The 21,191-nt window shown below is 36.9% G+C and overlaps 1 protein-coding gene and 1 pseudogene across 1 annotated transcript in view; one reads left to right on the top strand and one right to left on the bottom strand.

Annotated features, from left to right (window-relative positions):
* LOC143385791 (broad substrate specificity ATP-binding cassette transporter ABCG2-like) overlaps positions 1 to 21,191 on the bottom strand; it is a 564,412-nt pseudogene that overhangs the window by 222,521 nt on the left and 320,700 nt on the right.
* Positions 9,476 to 21,191, top strand: part of LOC143405704 (broad substrate specificity ATP-binding cassette transporter ABCG2-like) — a 41,977-nt gene continuing 30,261 nt past the window's right edge. The window contains exons 1-5 of the mRNA XM_076864055.2: positions 9,476 to 9,625; positions 13,735 to 13,956; positions 18,087 to 18,146; positions 18,703 to 18,817; positions 19,367 to 19,519. Coding sequence (XP_076720170.1) covers positions 13,754 to 13,956; positions 18,087 to 18,146; positions 18,703 to 18,817; positions 19,367 to 19,519 — 531 coding nt within the window. The 5' untranslated portion in view covers positions 9,476 to 9,625; positions 13,735 to 13,753. The remainder of the gene's footprint in view (positions 9,626 to 13,734; positions 13,957 to 18,086; positions 18,147 to 18,702; positions 18,818 to 19,366; positions 19,520 to 21,191) is intronic.

The raw sequence follows: 21,191 nt of genomic DNA, 5'->3' as shown, positions 1-21,191 counted from the left end.
TGTAACATTTCTTAAAGATGATTTCACATTTCAGGCAGTTGTGGCAGTTGTGGAGAGCTGACAAATAATAAAAATGTCAATATCATTGAAAAAGTCTTGCTACTTATATCAGCAATTGAAGTCTTCTGGAAGGATAATATGTTTTCATTCTACCTCTTATTTCCCTTCGATTAATATGAAAAATAATTATTATTAATTGATGTGGCTCTGTGAATCCATGTACAATCTGGGTAAACCATGATAACTCAATTTTTTACAATGGTTACTCTGGATCTGAAAATTTAAATTTCTTAAAAGAAGAACAAAAATTTTTAAAGAATTACCAGAATTGCATATGTTCAAAAATCTGATATTTTCATTCACTCAAAGTGAGATAAAAGTGGATTTGTATTTCCAGGGTCAGGTTTTCATAAATCATTTCAATTTCTGACTTTTATCAAACAGTAATTAACTAGAGATAATTCTGCCCAGATACACAAAAAGCCCTATCAATCAATTATCATAGGAGTCCTCTCCTTTACTAACTACTAACTCCTTCATACAGGGGACAGAAATCTGATGCTGGCTAGTTTTCTTTTGTTCTATTTTGTTTTTTTGCATGTATGGGAACTTAGAAAAAAAGATAAAAGAAGTTCTAAGTTTTGTCTAAAATATTAGAAACATCTTTTCTCTTATTAAATAAGTTTAAGTTCTAAGTATATGAGAATAATTTTCAACAGGAATGAAACTATACAGGGATGTCTTTTCAGAGACTCCAGTCCAAACTAGGTGCTAAAAAGACCTTGGTCTATGGAATAGTGCTGGTTTTCTATAGCTGTTTCATTATATCCTAATGTGCGAGGGCAGGTAGCATAGACATCAACATTCAATAATGGATTGACTTCTTTGCGTTTGTGGGTCCCATTTTGAGTGACAAAATTTTTAACATTTCATAGTGACCAAGTGGCAACCATGAATATTTCCTCATCCTTGAAAAGGACGTGATCTCACATTAAATATTTTCTTCTTAATTATATAAACACTGAAGTCAGCAACCTGAGCATAGAAGATGTGGAATATTAACTGGGCATATCTTTGCCACCTCTAGACAGTCATGGCAGACTCATGGTCATGTTAAAATTGGAATTTGAAGAACTGTAAAGAGGGAAGACATGAAAAAAAAAGATTGGAAAAACCCAGTGATATAGACATATAATGCCATATTTTTCAGCCATAAAAAGGAATGAAATTTTAATATAAGAATGAGTCTGGAATCATGCCAGAGAGAGAGATCAAAGATGGTGGATTAGAAGAGGGTTGCACTTTTTAGTTGCTCCATAGCTTATGATTCAAGAAGCAGGAGTTCTGCTCCTCACAAAGCTCTGTGACAAAAGGAATTCACTGAAATTTGATACTGGAAAGTCAGAGAATCATAAAAATCCTGAAATTTGGTTTCTTGTAACGGAGGACAAGAATGCATGCATTAGAGCCAAAGCAGTGGTGGCAGCAGCGCGAGTTCCCCACAGAGTGGAGGGAAAACACAAACAGAAAGACAGAAGTGAGGCACACAAATTCAGCATGAGAAAACCTGTGGAACACAAAAGCAGTCTGAACTTAGCCAAACTCCCAGAGCTGGTGTTTAAAAGTGCTCTGTGTTTCTCAACTGGAAGAGCTGAGGCAGGCAGCCATCTTGAAGGTGTCATGTTGCAGCATGCTGCCACAGGAACCCAGGTCATAGCAAATATTGCAATATTGTGCTGGCAAGGACCTATAGTGTGGCCTAGGGTGTGTCCATTAGAGTGGGATTGAAACAGGCCTAGAGAAGATTGTTCCAAGGGGACTCAGGTTAGGGATATGGAGGGGAATGTGGCTCATTTTCCCTCTGAATCTGGCTGGTTTATGTAACCAGCTGAAGAGAGTTGGGAAGCTAAACAGGCAGGCATGATTACAATAGGAACTGAGCCTGGGAAGGCCATGTTCATGGGTGGTGAAGTCTGTAAGAGTTGTAGAAATTTGGTTATCTCATCCTGTGAGTGGAGTTCTCAAGAGGCCTCTGAGATTGAGACACTCAGCAGAGATAGAAATCTGCTTGGTCCTAGGAGATAGCACCTGACAAAATTTCAAAGGTCTGATCAGAGCTTAACCCTAACTGTTGGAAATTCCCACTTAGAAATTTGCATCAGCTCCACCCTAGGTGTACATCAATCTAGTCTGTCTGGACTCAACTCCTGTGGACAGTACTTCACATTCTATTCTGATTTATACTGGAGAGAAGGGAAGCTAAGAACTATTTCAAACAGCTTCAGTTCCAGGCTGCTGTAGTTGGCAACCTGGTTATCTGTTTCCTTGTTTTGATTAGCCAAATTAATCAAAACAAGGAAAGAGAATATCCAAATTAATAAAATGAGAGAAGAAAACTGAGATATTACCACAGATATCTCTGAAATTCAGAGGGTTATTAAATAGTATTTTGGAAACACATACTCCACTAAATTGGAGAAATCTAGAAGGTATTGATAAATTCCTAGACATATAGGACCTACCAGAATTTTTGTATCCTACTAGGAGGATGTAAAAAAACCTAAACAGACCAATCTCAAGCAAAACTATTGAAGTAGTAAAAGAAAAGCCCAGGACCAGATGAATTCTTAGCTGAATTCTACCAGTCTTTTAAAGAACTCATGTCAATTCTTCTTGAATGATTCCATAAAATAGAAAGATAAAGAAGACCCTCAAATTCACTCTTTGAAGCCATATCACCTGATGCCAAAAATAGGTAAAGATGTTACAAGGAAAGTACAGATTAATATCCCTATTGAACATTGATACCAAAAACCTTTAATACAATATTAGCAAACTGTTTTCAGAAACATATTCAGAAGATAATACACCATAATCAAGTGGGTTTCACCGTAGGGATGCAAGTATTGTTCAACATGTGAAAATCAATAAATACAATTTATCAAATAAATAGAATTAAGGAAAAAAGTAATATGATCATCTCAATAAATGTAGAAACAGACTTTAACTAAATGTGGTTATGCATTTATGTTAAGAAATATGAAGAAACTAGGAATAGAAATAACTTAGCTCAACATCGTAAACTTGTGTATGGGAAACCCAAAGCACATATTGAGATGATTATGTGATTTTGTCCTTAATTATATACATATTTTAAATTATTTTTCTTTATAAATGCTTTTTTTTCTATCTATTTATTTATATGCAGTGCTGAGGATCAAACCCAGAGCCTCACATTATCCAGGCAAGCGTTCTACCACTGAAGCACAACTCCAGCTGCTTAATTAAGTTTTTGTGATGAATTAAATTTATTGATTTGCATAAGTTAAACCATCTTTGAATCACTGGAATGAAACCAACTTTGTCTTGATGTAAAATCTTCTTAATGTGCTGTTGAATGCAATTTATATTATTTGATTAGATTTTACATCAGTTTTCCCCAAGGACATTGGTTTGTAGATTTCCTTCCTGGATATGTCCTGTGGTTTATAAATCAGGGTGATACTAGAATGAATTTGGAAGTGTTGCACCCCTTCTATTTCATGTAATGGTTTGAGGAGTATTGGGAGTAGAACTTCCTTAAAATACTGGTAGAATTTTCAGAGATTTCCTGTCATCCTGGCCTTCTCTGTGTTGGAAGTCTTTATGTTACTGTTTCAATCACATTGCTTGCTTTCGTTCTGTCTGCATTTTTTATATCCTCTAAGTGCAGTTTTTTTTTGGGGGGGGGAGGCATATAACTACAAATATACCTATTTTTTCCTACATTTTCCAATTGATTGATTTAAAGATTTTCAAAATATTGCTTAACAATCTTCTGGATTTCCAAGATGTCTGAGTGACATCCCTTTTCTTTCATTTTATAAATTTGGGTCTTGTCTTTCTTTTGGTTAGTTTGATTAAGGGTTTATTAGTCTGGTTTATCTTTTCAGAAAACTAACCATTCATTTCATTGATTCTTTGTATCTTCTTTATTCTCTATTATATTAATTTTGACTCTGATGTTAATTATTTTATCAATTCTACTCATTTTATAATTTGTTTGGTTTTCTATATCTTGTGATGCATTATTAGGTTGTTTATTTGGGACATTTATGATTATTTTATGTGGACACACATGGCTATAAACTTTCCTATTAGAATTGTCTTTATAGTGTCCCAGAGATTCTGATATGATCTATTTCTTCTTGGGCTACACACCCCTTAGAGTTGGCAAGTGCTTCGGATATTAAACCCTTACTTCTTTTGTGTTGCTTACCAAGTGGCTGGCAGGAGTGTTGGGAACAGAAATTGACTGAAATGGCTGTCAGCTTCATGGTTTACCAGCATGAGGTAGGATACAATGGGAAGTACTCTCTATTGGAGTTCTGTCTGGACATATTAGATTGATTACAATTGTAGGGCAGGGTTGTTGCAGAGTTAGACCTAAATAGGAAGTTCCAATGGCTGACATCTAGGATCTGTGGAACTTTGTTGGCTGTTTTCTACTCCATAAAGATTAGATCAACACATCTCTAGGGGTGGGCACAGGTTGATTTCTGCTGGTTATCTGAACCTCAGGGGCTTCCCAAAATTTCAACACGTACTGTAGGCTAACCAATTCCTTGGTTGAAAGAGGAAAGGCAGGTCTTGTACATTTTACCACCCATAAATATCCAAGTCTCCCTGAATGTAGTCATGTTCACCTGTTCAGTTCCCAACACTCTCCAGATGGTTGTACAAGCACCAGCCATAAAGGGAAAGAGAGTTTCACTCCCCTCTGAATCCCTGACCTGAATTCCCCTGTATGCAATCATCCCTGTTTTAATCACATTCGGGCCACATAGTATGTGCTAGCTGGCACACTGAGACAATATTTGCTATGATCTCCCAGGTTTCCCACAGCATGATCCAGCATGAGCCCCACAAGACTGCTCCCTGCTTCAGCTTTCTGCTCACAAGTTGAGAAACATGGACAACATTTCACATACTGCTCACTGTGCCACCTCTAAATCAGCTAAGCTCAGACTGCCTTTCTGTTCTACAGGTGTTCTCATGCCAATTGGTCCACTGTGTTTCTCTCTTGCTCCATTTGTATTATCCTTCCCTGCTTCAGTGCCCTGGTGCTACTGTCACAATCTAAAAAGGAACAAGCATTCTTTATTTTGTTTTATTGATTTTAAAAATTTATATGCGACAGTGGAATGCATTACAATTCTTATTACACATATAGAGCACAATTTTTCACATCTCTGGTTGTATACAAATATATTCACGCCAATTTGTGTCTTCATACATGTACTTTGGATAATAATTCTTTCTTAATATACTAGACATTGGAGGTATATTTACCAAAGAGCACACACACACACAAAACCCAGAGAAATCCTTCAAATATGCATATGTGTCAATATAAATTTAAAATCACAAATATACATTTGAGAAATAGGGATTTTAAACCAAAAAAAAATTGCCTCTCCAATACAAACTTTATATAACTATACTTTATCTGGAGATTCTCTAACAAACTAAAAGTGGAAATACCATATGTGCTAGCAACCTCACTAAAATGTATAAGGAAATGAAACCAGCATATTCAAAAGATCTCTGCACTCCCATGTTTATTGCAGCACTATTCAAAATAGCCAAAATATAGTATCAAGCATAGTGCATCAACTGATTCATGGAGGGTGAAAACATGATATATAAGTATAGTAAAACAAGCTCTTGATGAGTCTCAAGGTAGTCCTCCTGATATTGTTGACCCTGGTAGGGCACGGAAGGGAGAATCGCCTTCTAAGCTTTGCTGAAATTATTATGTCAGGTCACATAGATCCTTTTCTTGGTAACCAAGACATCCAAAACACACATTTGTTAATAGCAATAAATATCTATCTATCTATCTATCTATCTATCTATCTATCTATCTTATATGCCACTTGTGTAATATATCAGGACAATTAGGAATAATTTTCAGATACCCTAGTAAGATGCCCTCACCTGTTATTCTATAAATCAAAGTTGGTAGGACAAGAACAGTCATCTTCTAGAGCTACATGACCTGCCATACCTAGAACTGTATTGGACTCTAGTTAAGGGTGTAGAATTCTAACATTCATATTCATGGAACAGGTATTGAACATGAAGATTAACAAGAGCCTACTTATCCTTCCAGAAAAGGAGCTCATGATGTCCCCAGAGAACAAGCTGTCTGAGCAGTTCCAATACAGAGATGGACACAGATATGATACAGTCTGCAGAGGCCTTCTGTGGATTCTGAGCCAATCGATGGGACAAAGCTGACATGAAAGTATAGGGAGTGAAGTTTCCTAAACACCTAAACAAGTTAATTGCTTTCAACTAATATGAAAGTAGAAGGTGATTTGGATAGATTAATATAGAGCATTCTGCTATTTTCTCACCTGTGGGTTTGTAGTTTATCTTTAGGAATTTTGAAAAATTACTTAAAATATTTGAATTCTAAATAATGGTATAGTTATGCATAATAAGTAAATATAGGTATCTTAGCTACTAATTTAAAAAATGTGTCTCCTTTATTTTCCTGTTATGTTCCAAACCCAATATTGACTTTCACTTTTGAAATTCTTGGAAACTTTATATTGGTTTTGTTCAGTAAAAGCTAAGCAACAGATCTCCTTGGTTGTACAGCACCCCCTGCTGGACAGCCAGAGAAACAAAGCCTTTCAGCTTTCAATGATTATTGAAACATTTTTAATGAGCAAACATGAACTTAGTTTCACACCTTCCCTAAATCCTGGGCTGTCTCAGCTGTATTTGAGTGACAATTCTACACATTCCAGAAGTCAGCTACATCATAATTCTATGTAACTGGAATGTAAATGATCCCTGGATTTAGTGTCAGACAATTTGAGTCAGTGTTTCATCTTTGCTCCATCCTCTCTGACTCTGGGATTCATGATTCTGAGGCATGGTGTCTTGGGATTTTTGGACAGCTATTAACTCTCCTGGGTTTGATTTCTATTTTCAAGAAAATGAGCATAATATTATCTAGGGGTTTTGTGAAGCCCAGCTAAAGAAATGTATATGAAAGCATTTGAACACCTTAAAATGCAACTGGGATGTGACAATTTTATCACTTCTCCTTTCATTACCAATGGAGAAATCATCATATTCAAAAGACTTGGAAGGTGACACTCACTCTCACTAAATGAAATGAATTGTGAAGGACACAGCTGCCACATGGAACAGAGAACCTGAAGTGAGGAGCAGAAAGGAAAAGTGAATATTACAATACATCAGCTAAAGGACACATATGTATCCATGTGCATATATTTTCTTCTGCTATTGCAATCCTGTACCAACCCCTAATTTTTCTATTTTCCAAAAACTAAGCCAGAACAAAACATAAGACACAGAGCATCAAACTACCAACATATAAAATACCAAAAGCTGCCTTTAAAACATGGTGTATTATTTCAAAATAGTTAATAGATACTATTTTATTCTTAATATTGTTGGGGAAATAGTGATACAAATATTAAAAACAAATAAATTCATATCTCTGGAGTCTTATACTCAATAGGTTGACTATGGAATCTAACAAAAATTATTTAATATGGATAAATGGTTCACACATGATTTAATTATCATGAATTTTATATAGGAATAACAGAGCTTTAAGATATATAAAACAATACCAGATTGTATATGAAGAACAATATGAAAATTAAATTGTAGTTGGAAACTTAACCCTACTTATCTCAATCTTTGACAGAGAAAGCAGACAAAAATTACCTATACGTATGAAGGGTTTGAAATGAATATGTGACATACTATATACACATCTAACTTCATAGAAGATGCAGGTCCCTAAATCTGAAATTGTTCCAAAATCTGAAAGTCTATGAGGGGCAGGTATGATACTACAAGTGGAAATTTCCACGCAATATAATTTTGTTTTATCCATGAAATTATTAAAATGTTGTACATTGATATTGTATAAATTACATCCATGCAAAGATTATATGAACTTGGGTCACATCCCCCGAATATCACAGGATATGTATGCAAACAGACCAACATCTAAAAAAGTCCAAAGTCTGAAACACTTCTAGTCTCAGGTATTTCTAATAAGGGCTATTCAGTCTCTACTATCAAAAGAGATCACTTAGTTTCTTCTTTAGGTATCTCTGGAATATTTACAAAACATGGTACTATGCTAAGCCATGAAGAGAAAAACAGTATATCCATAAAATTAAAAATTAGCTGGACAGGTGTGCTTATAATAGGTTGTCCACTTGAAGACAGAGGCAGGGAGATCACCCAGTGAAGACAGAGACAGGAAGAGTTCTACATGAAGAAGGAGAATTTGAGTGATACAGCTCCATACCAAAGAGACCAAGAGTTGCTAGCAATCACTGGGAGTGACATGGAGGCAAGGAAGGGTCCCTACAGTTTTAGAGGGAACATAACCCTACCTTCACCTTAATTTTGGACTTCTGGTCCCATAACTTCAAGACATTGAATTTCTGATGCTCTAAATTTAAAACAAACAAACAAAAATAAGAATAAAAGAAAAAGAAAAAAAAATTAAGCATATCTCCCCAAAATAGAAAACAAACCACAAATAACATAACCAAGAAGCATTTTAAAACCATAAATTCTAAAAATTAATTAACAAAAGGATAAACAAGCATAACATATAAACTTAAGCCATTAGAAATCAACTTTTTTCCCATGATTACCCATGGGCCAATAAGGAGATGAAATCACTATAACATGTCACTATACCAGATGTAGATAGTAGAACCAAGATGTCTTTGGCCCAGGTATCAGGCCTTGATGAAGCTGTCACTTTGCACAGAAAACATAAATTCCTTGCTTGCTCTGTGCTGGAATGTATTCTAACAAGTCTATGGTGGACATAAAATAAGGACACACTGAGCTGGCCACCATGGCCCTTACCAATGATCACAACTAGCCAGGAGGCTGAGGTAGGATTGCAATTCTAGGCCAGTGTAGGCAACTTAGCAAGTTCCTATCTCAAAATAAAATTTAAAGAGGGCTGAAAATGTTGCTCAGAGCTAGACAGCTTGCCTAGGATTCTCAAAGCCCTGAGTTCGATCCTCATTGCCTCAAAGGAAAAAATAAAGAAAATAGGACAAATATTAGCAGGAATTCTGTAAAACTGAAGTTCCACACATAAATCAAAGGATTAGTAGGTTTAAACTAATAATTTGATGTATTCCTCACCAACTTTCAGGAAAAGTTCTGTACATCAGTCAATGAGAAGTACTGGTGAAGAAGAGGGAGGTGTTCCATGTTGCCAACAGCAAGTGTCAGCCCTGCAGCTTGCATGACAGCACCCCTTCCTCCCTCCCTCTGAGGGCTTATTTCAACCAGCAGGGCTTCCTCTCCTTATCTTGGGACACTCTCCCAGAACCTGGGCCCCCTGATGCTTACTTACTGCTTCCTGGTAGCGGCACCACCCCTTCCTCTTTCGTTTTACTGTCTGGGCCTTGGGGAGCCAGCTCTTGGGAGGCAGCTGCTGGCGGTGCCCCAGCCCAGAAGCTGGATCCGGCATGGCGAAGCCGCGTCCACGCCACTTCCTCGCCACCCGCAGGACTGAGCGGGGCCGCCCGCACCTTGCCAGGCGCCTCCAGTGGTGAGTGCCCGACCCCAAGTCAGCAGATTCACTGGGGACCTCTGGGTCCTGTGAAGGTCTCTGCGGTGGCTGTGGGCGTGGTCCAGGATCTGCACAGACCACGTCCCCAGAACGCTGGGGGATGGGGAGCCCCGCAAACCCCCACTGGACTTGACTTGTGGGTAAAACCCCAAGTGAATAAGTAGGGAGGCTGTCTGGGGAGCCAGAGGGCGACATGGCTCTGAGGAAGTGTTAGGCTGGTTCCTTGAAAAAAAAGAAAGGGTCTCTGTGTTTATTCACTTGTACCTGTTGCTGAGGAGCATTTGACCCTCTTTTAAGGGGAGGTGGGCCAGTCTCATTTCCCCACTCAGAATTTCTATGCTCTTAATTTTAAGGGGTCATATTTTTCATGGTGGTCCCAGACTGCAGAAAGGAGGCAGCCTGGAAAGGAGCCAGGGGTATTTGGGGAAAGCTCTTCAGGAATTCAACAGCACAGCAGAAATGATTGGCATCATATTAAGAGGAAGCTGTTTCTTTGGATCTGTTTGAAAGATCCAGCTGACTCCTCTCAATGTTTGAGTCAAGACCTGTTAACTGCCCTGCCTCTGAGCACACACAACTTGGGCAAATTTGTTTGGCAGGAAAGTTGGTTTATATTGTGATCTGTTAAAAAATAGCAACCATGCTGCTCAAATGAGATGATGGGAGTTTTTGTTAACCAGAATTCAGTCCTAGTCCAGAGGCCTGATGAAATGGGGGTGGGGTGGGGGGCAGTTAGCAAGTCAGTTCTGTCCCTTGTCTCAAAATCAAATGAAAGAGTAATGGTGAAAAGCGGAAAGGAAGTTTAATCAGTATAGGTATACTGGGAAGTAGACCAGTGTTTCCAGACCCTGTATTTGGGGGCATTGATATGAACTTCTAGATTATTAAGTCAAGGGGAACTAGATAGAAGTATCCATAGTCAGGCAGCTTTTGTCAAACTATGGCATGAGTGATCATCCGCAGCAATTGGTCTGGTGGGAACCTGTTGGAGATAAGAAAGCTGGTATTTCCTAGTTGTATGTGTATGTGTGTTTTGTGTGGTGTGTGCAGGGGTAGTTTCCACTCATCACAAGGGGTTTATTGGTCAGGTCTGTCATTTCCAGAATCCAAGGTGACTGACTGAGAGTAAAGGAACAGATGTAACATGGATCCAGAGATGCCAAGATTTTAATCCTTCTTTTACTTGCCAACTGGATATTCGTTAGCTCAAGTGGAGAGTCTTAAGACCTTATTATATGTGCAAAATCTGGCAGATTCATTTGAAAATGACTATGAAATACAAACTGATGATTCAGAATGGATTTTCAGAAAATGATGTGGTGGAGCAGTTGATTATAGTGGGGTTTTGCAGGTTGGTTAAGGTAAAATCCTTACCTGTCTCCAAGTGTGTGAAGATAAATGGAATTGATATTGAATGGACATAAATTTACTGAGCATAGGAGTTCCTAAAGGTGTAGGAGAAATTTGTTCACATACATATTTTAAAGGCATTGACTAATGTATTGGGTCTTTTTTTTATTCACAGGAAATTAAGTTTAACTCCAAGTTTGGGTGGTTTGTTAAAGAATTATTGAATTTCCTGTTGTAATTTTTCTGTGAGTGGTTAAGTTTTAATAATTAACTTTAAAAGTTAACCAGCCTTTTACAATACATACAAAAATAATGCTAAAAATGTTCAAATATATGACCAAAAAATTAAGTTGTAAATGTATCAGCTTGTGTGTGTATCTATACTAGTACCTTGTTTTAAAACTTTTCTTACCTAATAATGGAAATGTAATTGCTGATTATTTTTTCAGAAATGTATAGAGATTCATAGTAACAAATGTATATTGGGCATATTTATTCCAGGTCCTGGGTATTATACAGGAATTCTCTTCAGAAACACATTCTTTTTGAAACAAGATGTATTAAATTACACAAGCATGCAAAATCTGTTTCTGAATTTATTGCCATTAAGCATCCTTGAAGCATTTGAAGTGAGCATAAATATGATGTTTACAAAATCATATACAACCTAGAGTAGAAAGCTGCCATGAGGGAGCACATTACAATGGACATGGGCTGACCCAAGGGCCCTCTGCACTTAATATAGTTACACCAAGGAGGCCATAATGAAAACAGAATGGTCTGTCACACAGTTTAGTGACAATAAAGGGTATAACATTGTGTCTCTTCAGAGAAGCTTTACCTGACATTTACTTTTGAGGGCTGTGTCTTTTCTGTGTGTCACACAAGGATGCAGAGGAGACTGAGGATTGGCAATGGAAGAGCCCTCTCAGTGTTTCCATAATGCATGCAACAGTGCATGTTCTAAGTGTACTTCTTGAAATGGCTTGTTGTAGTTGTAACTATCATAGTTGTAATTTTGCATGCTTTAAGTGTTGCTTCTGAAGTCCTAGGCCAGAGGTTCAATGTGGTGGAGTCCCAGAAACTTAGGTCCAGCCACTAGCCTCTAAAAACTGGAAGAAAAAGTAATGTCAAAAAGCACTAAAGGAATTTTAATCAATATAACTATACTGGAAAACAAAGGGGACCAGAGTTACCAGTTGTTTGTTTAGTGGTACTGATGTGATATTGTTTAGACAAGGGGGATTAAAATAGGCATAGTGAAGCAGAGTGGGAAGGACAAGATCATTAGAGGAGAGAGAAAGTCAATGGATGGGAATGACAAAGATCTTCCATATTGATTCTGAAGTTGCTGTTGCCTCCAACATATTAAACTTTAAAATTGTGGTCTTGCTTTTACATGCATTCCGCCTGCATCAACCTCCAAATTATGGCCAATATTTCTTTAATGACTGATGCTGCTTCATTTTTCCCTCCTCTCTCACATCTCTAGTTACATGTAGGTCAGACACCCTTCCCATCATGCCCTATATTCCTTATCCTCTTTTATGTAATTCTCTTCAATTCAGAAAACTAAAGTTTACCAATTCTCTTCAATTCAGTAAACTATACTAATTCTCTTCCATTGTCATTGTTTAAACTGTAGCTAAACTCAACTATTGAATGCTTAATGTTTTTTTCCCCTGTACTGGGGTCAAACCCATGGTCTCAAGCATACACTCTACCACTATGCTATACCCCCACAGTTCCTTATTTTTCTTATAAGAGACAGAGTCTCACTGTATTACCAGTGCTACCTGGAATTCATGATGATCCTGCCTCAGCCTAATCATATAGCTAGGACTGTAGGTATGCACAACCACTTATGGCTTGAATTCTTAATTTTGATTTCTTTTTTCAGTTTTTGTTTTCAAGTCTTGATCTGCTTAACTATTGGTTTAATTAACTTAATCATTTTCATACTTAATTTGATATCTTCCTAGAATTTAAATGTTTTCCTAGTAATGAAATCTGTTGCATTATAAACAATGTTGAAGTTTACCTTCTTACTTGACTGAAGGTACATAATAACCAGATATGTGAAGTCTGGACTCTAAATTCAGAGAACTTTCTCCTGTCCCTGTCTGCTTGTCTAAGCCCTTTTTGGTAACAGCATTATGAACACTTCCAACATTAAAAAAAAATACAGGAGATATTATGATGCTCATGTAGGCTGACCCTGAACTGAAGCTGTATCATAATATGCTTTTTGAAGTCAGAAGCAGTCCTCACCTTTTTTTAAGTACTGGGAATTGAACCCAAGGGTTCTGTACCACTGAGGTACATTTATATTTCCTTTAAGACAGTGTCTTGCTAAGTTGCCCAGGTTGACCTCTGAGATTGCAATCCTCCTGCCTCAGCCTTCAGATTCACTGGGTTTACAGGTGTGCATGTGCCAATTACCTGGCTCACTTGTCTTTTTTTCTCCTTTATGAGTTGTAGGTAATTTTAATACTCAACTATTTTGTGTATTGGAATTTATCTGACATCTAATTTGAGTACGAGCATTTAAAGTTTCATCTGTCTCCCATTTTAGGTTCTAAGATTATTCTTATCATAGTGATGCAGGCTGTTCATTGGAAAAGAATTTACTCACTGCAGCACAATTTAAAATAATCTTGTTTTCAATGAATTGGTATCTAGAGTTTACAATCTCATTTATATGGAATATCAACTTACTATTACTTTTCCCTCCACAGAAAGGCAAAACCTCTGAAGATGTCTTCCAGTAATGACCAGGTTGTTATCCCAATGCTACAAAGACACACCAATGACCTCCCTGAGATGATCGCTGGTGACCAGGAGACAATTACCCAAGGAGCTGTGTTGAGTTTTCATAACATCTGCTATCGAGTACAAGTGAAGAGTGGCTCTCTGCTCCAACGAAGAACGGTTGAGAAAGAAATACTATCAAATATCAGGTATGTGTATGAATTTTTTAAAAGATCACTTTATTTATTGGCTTTGCTTACTACCAATAGACTGCTGTGAGCATTTGAGTACAAGTTTTATAGAGACATATAGTTGCATGCTTTCTTTCCTTTAGGCTAAACAAGGTCTTAAATGATTGGATCAGTTATCAGGTAGTTTAAACTTTGAAGAGAATTTATGAACTGCATCATGTTTTGTTGTTTTTATGACTGTGCAATTAATGTGTCATTTAATTATTAAAGTGGCAGTGAGTTTGGAACCTCTCGCTACTTTATCTATATGAGCTCACAGATGGTGGCCTTTAGGGTTGTTAATGTTTGTCTGATTGCTAGAGAACTGCGCTTCCCTCTAATGATTAGATTGAATTGACTAATAAAAACTAATAAAAAGCTGACGACAGTTTTGTGAGATAATCATGAGGGGAAATGAATTTGGATTTGCCCTGGCAACACTTGTTTCTTGTTTTTTTTTTTTTTGTTTTGTTTTGTTTTTTAATAGACAAAATAACTACTCCTAGTGTAAGCAAGCAACTTTTCCTGACTCTCCAAGGCTGGGAAAGTGGTTATAAGAGTCCTGGTGTGGTTGTAGCTCTATATAAAATCAGGTGTTTGACCTGTTTTCTTGACATTTTGTATGCATCTGTGGTCTTTACTGTCAGTAGTGCCTAACATATTTCAGAAGACAAGGAAGTGACAGGGTTGGGTAGACAGTATTGGGGTGTGCCTGAGAGAAAAATGGTGAGGATCTAAGGGTTCATGGGCTGAGCTCAGGGGCTCTGTGCAGGATTGGAACTCTTCTCTGGCAATACCTGCTGTCATGCCTGCTTCTTGTCTCTCTTGTGTTGGTTAAGAAATCCTGACCAGGTGAATAAGAAGAGGAATAGTGGATCTAAAGCTTTTATCCTTTGTTAATGATTAGATAGAATTGACTTATGAAAAGCTGACAAGAGTTTTGTGAGATAATCAAGAAAATGTTGGTACTTTCAGATTTTGTGTTGAAAGAGGTAAAAGGTAATTTGATTTGAATATGTGTAGGCTAAATACATATAAAGTACATTCTTTATATGAGGGTACATTTACCTGCCCCTGCCCACTTTGGTGTTGGGGATCAAGCCCTTGGCCTTGTGCACAGTGGGCCATCTTGCTACCACTGAGCCACACTCCCAACACCTCTAGATTATCTTTTCCTCCAAGTAGACTAGTGATGGAATACCCTAAGTGTCACCTCTGCTCAAGACTTCTTGTTGTACTCAAGGCTCAGTGTTGTGCCTCTCAGCAAAGGACAGGGGTCATGGTTTTGTGCTCTTAGGCTAATAAATGTGCAGTCAAATCTTGAAGTTCTTTCAATTTTTACAATTTCAGGGACTGTTGTTTCTCGTGTTTCTGGTGTAAGTATCTGTGGGAAAGGACAACCATTTTTGGTTGTTGTGTGTCAGATCTTTTTCCTGTCTGCTCACTTCAGGTTAGTAGGCTGTGGGATGGAGGAAGAGTTACTCATATTATTTTTTATTTGTATTTGATAGCACAAGTCACCATTCAAAACAGTAAGCATATTCCAAGAAATATGGTGAGAATCTCGGTTTTCCTTTGGATACTTTTTTGCTTTCCTTTTGTAAGAAGAAGTTAAACCAAATTTGACCTTGAGAATTGAAAAGATTTTCATACCTCATGAAAAACTTTCTCTTAAGCTTAGTTTGTCTTCATACACAGCGCTTGAACTTTTCCTTACCAATGTTTAATAACTATGGGAAAAATTATCCATTCCTGAAGATTTATGAATATTCATATAATGGTGAGGAAAATTCATTCTTCTCTTTGGGAAATTTTCAGGTTAATGATTATTTTTTAAATGATTTCAAACATAAACCTGCATGAACATAATCCTTTCACTAGACTCCTTACCTGTTTACATTCCACTGTTTACTCCCATGACTGTGTCTCTTTTTTTTGGGGGGGGGGTTCTGGGGAATGAACTCAGGGGCACTTGACCATTGAGCCACATCCCTAGCCTTTTGTTGTATTTTATTAGAGACAGAGCCTCACTGAATTGCTTAGTTCCTCAGTAAATTGCTGAAACTGGCTTTGAACTTGACATCCTCCAGCCTCTACCTCCCAAGCCACTGGGATAACAGGCGCATGCCACTGAGCCTGGCCCTACTAGTGTATTTTGGGAATCATTTGAGAGCAGACTGTTCACATGATCATTTTCTATCCCTAGCTCTTTCAGCCTTACTTTCTAGAAAGAAGGACCCTCTCCTGTGTAATCACTCATTTGTTTTCTGGCAGCAGCTGAGGAGACAGGTATCCTCAGAATGAAGGCAGGAGTGGCTCTGAGGGCTGCCCATCACTGTGCTCCTCACCACATCATGTTTCTTCAGGCTCATCCAGACTGGTACCTTCTAATTCCATCCCACTCCAGGTGATGTTAAAATTGATCACCTGGTCATGCATCTGTCTGCCAAATTTCACCACAGTGTCACCATTTTCCTCTTTGCACTTCACTACTATTGTGAAGGGTGGTGCTCTGACATTAATCCAGAATCTTGCTCCTTATTATATTCCAACTCACCAGCTTCAGCTCCCATTCATGACTCCTGTCTAGATCAGAAAATATGATAGTTACCGAAGGGTGATTTATTTCCATTATCTCATAATTTGCATGAAACTAAGAGGAAAAAGCTTCAGTTTACTATTTCCTCTTTAATTTTCTCCATTGACAATAGTCAAGGATTCCTCTTTCAATAACACTTAGTGGTAATGTATTATTATTGTTATTTATCTTGATACTTCTGTTGGTCTAAACTTAGTCAGTGGGAGACCGTTCAATTTGAGTTCCCTTCCTCCTTCACTGTTTTGACTTATTCTTTTATTCTTTGAGTATTTTCCTGTTATAGCTAGAAGTTCCATACACATTTTAGGTTGAGGCATATACCTGTAATCCTAGTTATTCAGGACACCAAAACAGGAGAATCACAATTCAAGTCCAGACTGGACAATTTAGAAAGACCCTGTATCAAAGTAAAATTTTAAAAAGGCTGAAGCTGTAGCTCAATTATAGAGTGCTTGTTTATTATGTATGAGTCCCTAGGTTTAATCTATTACAAAAAAAGAAATCCAAACTGTGCACTGACCCTAGGCCAGAATCAGCTGATGTTCATTCTATGGATTTGTGGAGAATGGAATTTATAAACCATCATGTGAGTGTTTAGAATGCTCTTTTCTATTCATGTGCTATTAGAATTAAACCACCTCAGTGGACATGCCTAGGGAATATATGTATGCATGAACATGCATACACACACACACACACACACACACACACACACATATATATATGTGTGTGTGTGTGTGTGTGTGTGTGTATATATATATATATATATATATATATATATATATATATATATAAACTTTATTTAAAAAAAAAAAACTGAATCCCTTATGCAAGTGCATGAGGTTGTGGTTCTGTCCAGGATGGGTAAGTGGAGTGGTAGATAGCAGATGGTTCCTCAGTTCCCTTCCATCTATACTCTTTTATAACTATTGTGTAGATTAAAACCTATTACTTCTAATTAATGCACCAATTCCAATCTAGCACTTTAGATTCTTCACACATTTTCCATGTTTAAAAAATGTATTTTTTAAAAAGTCTATTTAAAAACAGTGAAAAAAATGCCTCTTCATATTCTTAATGTAATTACTGATTTGTTCAGTTCTTTTATTTTCTCATATAAGCTTCTTCACAGCCTACAACTTTTCCCCTCTACTCTCTCACTGCTTCCCATCCTGTATTCCCAGATGCTGGTGTCTGTTTCCCTACTCCCAGGACATCCATCGTATTCCTATTAAGAAAGGAAGGGGAAGGGCAAGTCTAATATAAATGACTGACACACTGTGTGAACATAAAATCACATGTAGGAAGGTAACTAAGTTCTGTTCAGTCAGAATATACCTATTTTCAGTAAGTCATTTCCTGCTTCTCTTTAGAAAAAAATAATTAAGAGATGTTAATGAGAATCTGATGCAATTTCATGAAATTCCCTTAATTGTATTTGACATAGATCCTAATTTAATAGAACTTTGTTTAAATAGAATAATTACTCATTTTTGCTTTTGTGTTTCAGTGGAATCATGAAACCTGGTCTCAACGCCATTATGGTACCCAAAGGTCAAAACAAGTCTTTGTGAGTATAACAGAAATTATAAGTCAGCTTTCTTTTTGTAGTTTCAGTGAGCTTTTAGAAATAACTTTTATCAGTCTTACTAATAGAGCATCATAAAGTGGTTGAGGTACACCTGTCGAACCTATTATGAGCTAATGAGGAAGTATAAGAAGGGAATAATATTAAATGTGGGGAGAAGGAACATAAGGAATAATTGAAGACACATTTAGATAAAAGAGCACATTTCCTGTGTTGGATCCACCAATGTCAGATGGACAGGAGGGTCCTTTGGGAGATCTATGCAGGATAAGCCAAATTTGCCTTGCTTTTATATTTCTGTGCTTTCTTATAGCACAAATGAAAAGGGAGGTGAGAATTTGAATGTAAACACACATACACATACACACACACACACACACAGAAGCACACAAACACACATGTACTAAGTTTTAGTTAAGTTATATATCTCTTGATTGGTTAATTTTATAGCTTGAACAGAATTTGAACTAACAGTAGCTGAGAGAGATGGCCTGTATTGAAGGGGAAAAAAAACCTCACCATGTTTGTCTTTTTGTAGGTTGTTAAACATTTTAGCTGCAAGGAAAGACCCAAGTGGATTATCTGGAGATATTTTGATCAATGGAGAACCTCGACCTGCCAATTTCAAATATCATTCAGGTTATGTGGTTCAAGTAAGTATTAGTTGGTTTGCTTTTAGGTTTCATGTGTTTCTATATAGGCACATGCCTTGGTTTGCAGTTTATTGTGCTTCCAGTTGATTGTGTGACATACTCATAGAATCAACTTTTCTTACATCTGTTTCTCATAATTTCCTATTAGAAAGAGGGTGGAGTTAAATGGAAAGGCAGAGAGGATCTGGAATATGACCTCTGTAGGGCATGGATATCAATTCTACTTGTATCATTTTCAGAAGGGTCTGCTGATATCTGTTTTTGCCCTCCTGCCTCTTTTTCTTCCTGAGAACATTCTTGAATGTATCTTCCAGTAGTCATATCATAATTCCCTGTGCTCCACTTGGATGTTCAGATGGGTGTTGAAATTCCTCCCTGGGCTCTGCAGCTGTCTGTATATGGAGTCTCTATAGTGAGCAGAGTTGAAAACACAACATTAACTACAGCATTTCCTTGGGTTTGTTATTTTCATCTATTGAGTTACATATCCTAGAGGGATAGAATCAGAAAAGACTCAGTATGTCTCATGAAAATTGTATTTTCCTTCAGAATAATGTCCTGATGAACACCCTGACAGTGAGAGAAAATTTGCAGTTCTCAGCAGCTCTTCGGCTTTCAACAACTATGACAAATCATGAAAAAAATGAGAGGATCAACAAGGTCATTGAGGATTTAGATCTAAGTGAAGTGGCTGATTATAAGGTAAAGTGAAAAAAACTGGTAGAATTGTAGCCAGGAAAGCGGACCTCCCTGTGAGGACAGTGTGACCTTAATCAGAAGTTTCTTATGACATGTGTGGCTGTTTTCTGTAATGATGAGAAAAATAGCTACATAGCTACTTTGAAGGTGGAAATGAAGCTGAAGAAACAATCTCAAAGATGGTGGAATCCCTGGAGTGGAGTGTGGTCTCATTGCTGTAGTCAGGGCTCATTTGATGTCTTTGCTCTAACTTTTCTTCTTCCTGTTTTTCTCTTCCTGACTTTTACTGCTCTTTTCCTTCTCTTCTTCCTGGGACCTTTATTTCATGGCTTTTTGGAGGCATATTTCTGGAATTGATAAATGACAAGTTCCAGGTATTATTTCTTTGTGTATATAACTTGTCTGTAATTTGACTTCCAGAATTATATTTGATCACAGTAGGACTGACTTCTAATTTGCATTGCTACTAATTTTTTCTATAGCTTATCTTTGGCAGTTTTTTTTTTTCTCATCCTCTCCTCATTCCCATTTTTTTTTCTGCCAATATTTATTTCCAGACTTATCTACCAGGCTCTTAGGTTTGAGAAGTACGTTTGTGGGCAAAAGTAATAGAATGGACTAAGTAACTCAACCTTTTGTGGGTTTGCAGGATCATGGAGAGAATGATCGAACTTTACAGTTTACTACTCCACGTGGAAGGTTTGCTGAGCAGATATTTGGAGCTGTATGTGATAATGAGTTGTTTAGAATGAAGTGTCTTTGAATGAAGCCCCTGATCTTCCCTCCTAAAAAAAAATGAAGAGTGTGGGTGGAGCATCCTATTGGCTGCTGCTTCCTATTATACTTGCTAATAGGCTTTATGTGAAGTGTTTTATTTAGAAAAATAGTCCTGTGATGCTACTTATTTTTGATTACTGAGTATTGATTTGCTTTTCCTTGGCTTTCTTTATTTATTTGATCTTGTCATTCCAGTTTGTACTTTTTTTTTTTTTTACTCTGTTGTTTACCATTAAGCACTCATTGTCCTTAGTTACTTGCTTAGATTTCTGTGCAACATATGTAAAGGCTGTTTTTGATTTCTTATAATTAACATAATCTAATAGTATCAAATAATTTTATATAGTTTTAGTTTTTTTTAATATTTTGAACATAACAGAAATCTAGAGAAGATGGTCTGATTACTATAATGATGTGATTTGGGGGTAATTAATATATTAGTTATATATTATATGTACATTGTATTATTTATTTATTATAAATTATGTTTAGTATGTATCTATTATTATGTTAATTATATGGAAATTAATATAATTACTAGTACTGTTCACCTTGATTTCTCAATTGTTAACATCTCTCATAATTATTCTAACCCTGTCTTACGGAACTATTTTATACAAATTTGTATGATATTTCACCCCAAAATACTTACATGCATTGGGAAAAAAAGGACATTTGCCTACCTTACCACAAAGCCATTACCAACTAACAAAAAGAAGAGTAACATAACATCATCATATCAGCAACTATGTCAAACCATATTTATCCACATTTCCCAAATTGTCTTCAGATGTCTTTTTTTTAAATTAATTTTTATTGTGGTTGTTCAAAACATTATATAGTTCTTGATATATCATATTTCACACTTTGATTCAAGTGGGATATGAACTCCCATTTT

This window comes from Callospermophilus lateralis (assembly GCF_048772815.1).
Source record: "Callospermophilus lateralis isolate mCalLat2 chromosome 8 unlocalized genomic scaffold, mCalLat2.hap1 SUPER_8_unloc_1, whole genome shotgun sequence".
Classification (NCBI taxonomy): Eukaryota; Metazoa; Chordata; class Mammalia; order Rodentia; family Sciuridae; genus Callospermophilus; species Callospermophilus lateralis.
Note: the sequence above shows the minus strand (reverse complement) of the source record. Positions and strands in the feature narration are given on the sequence as shown.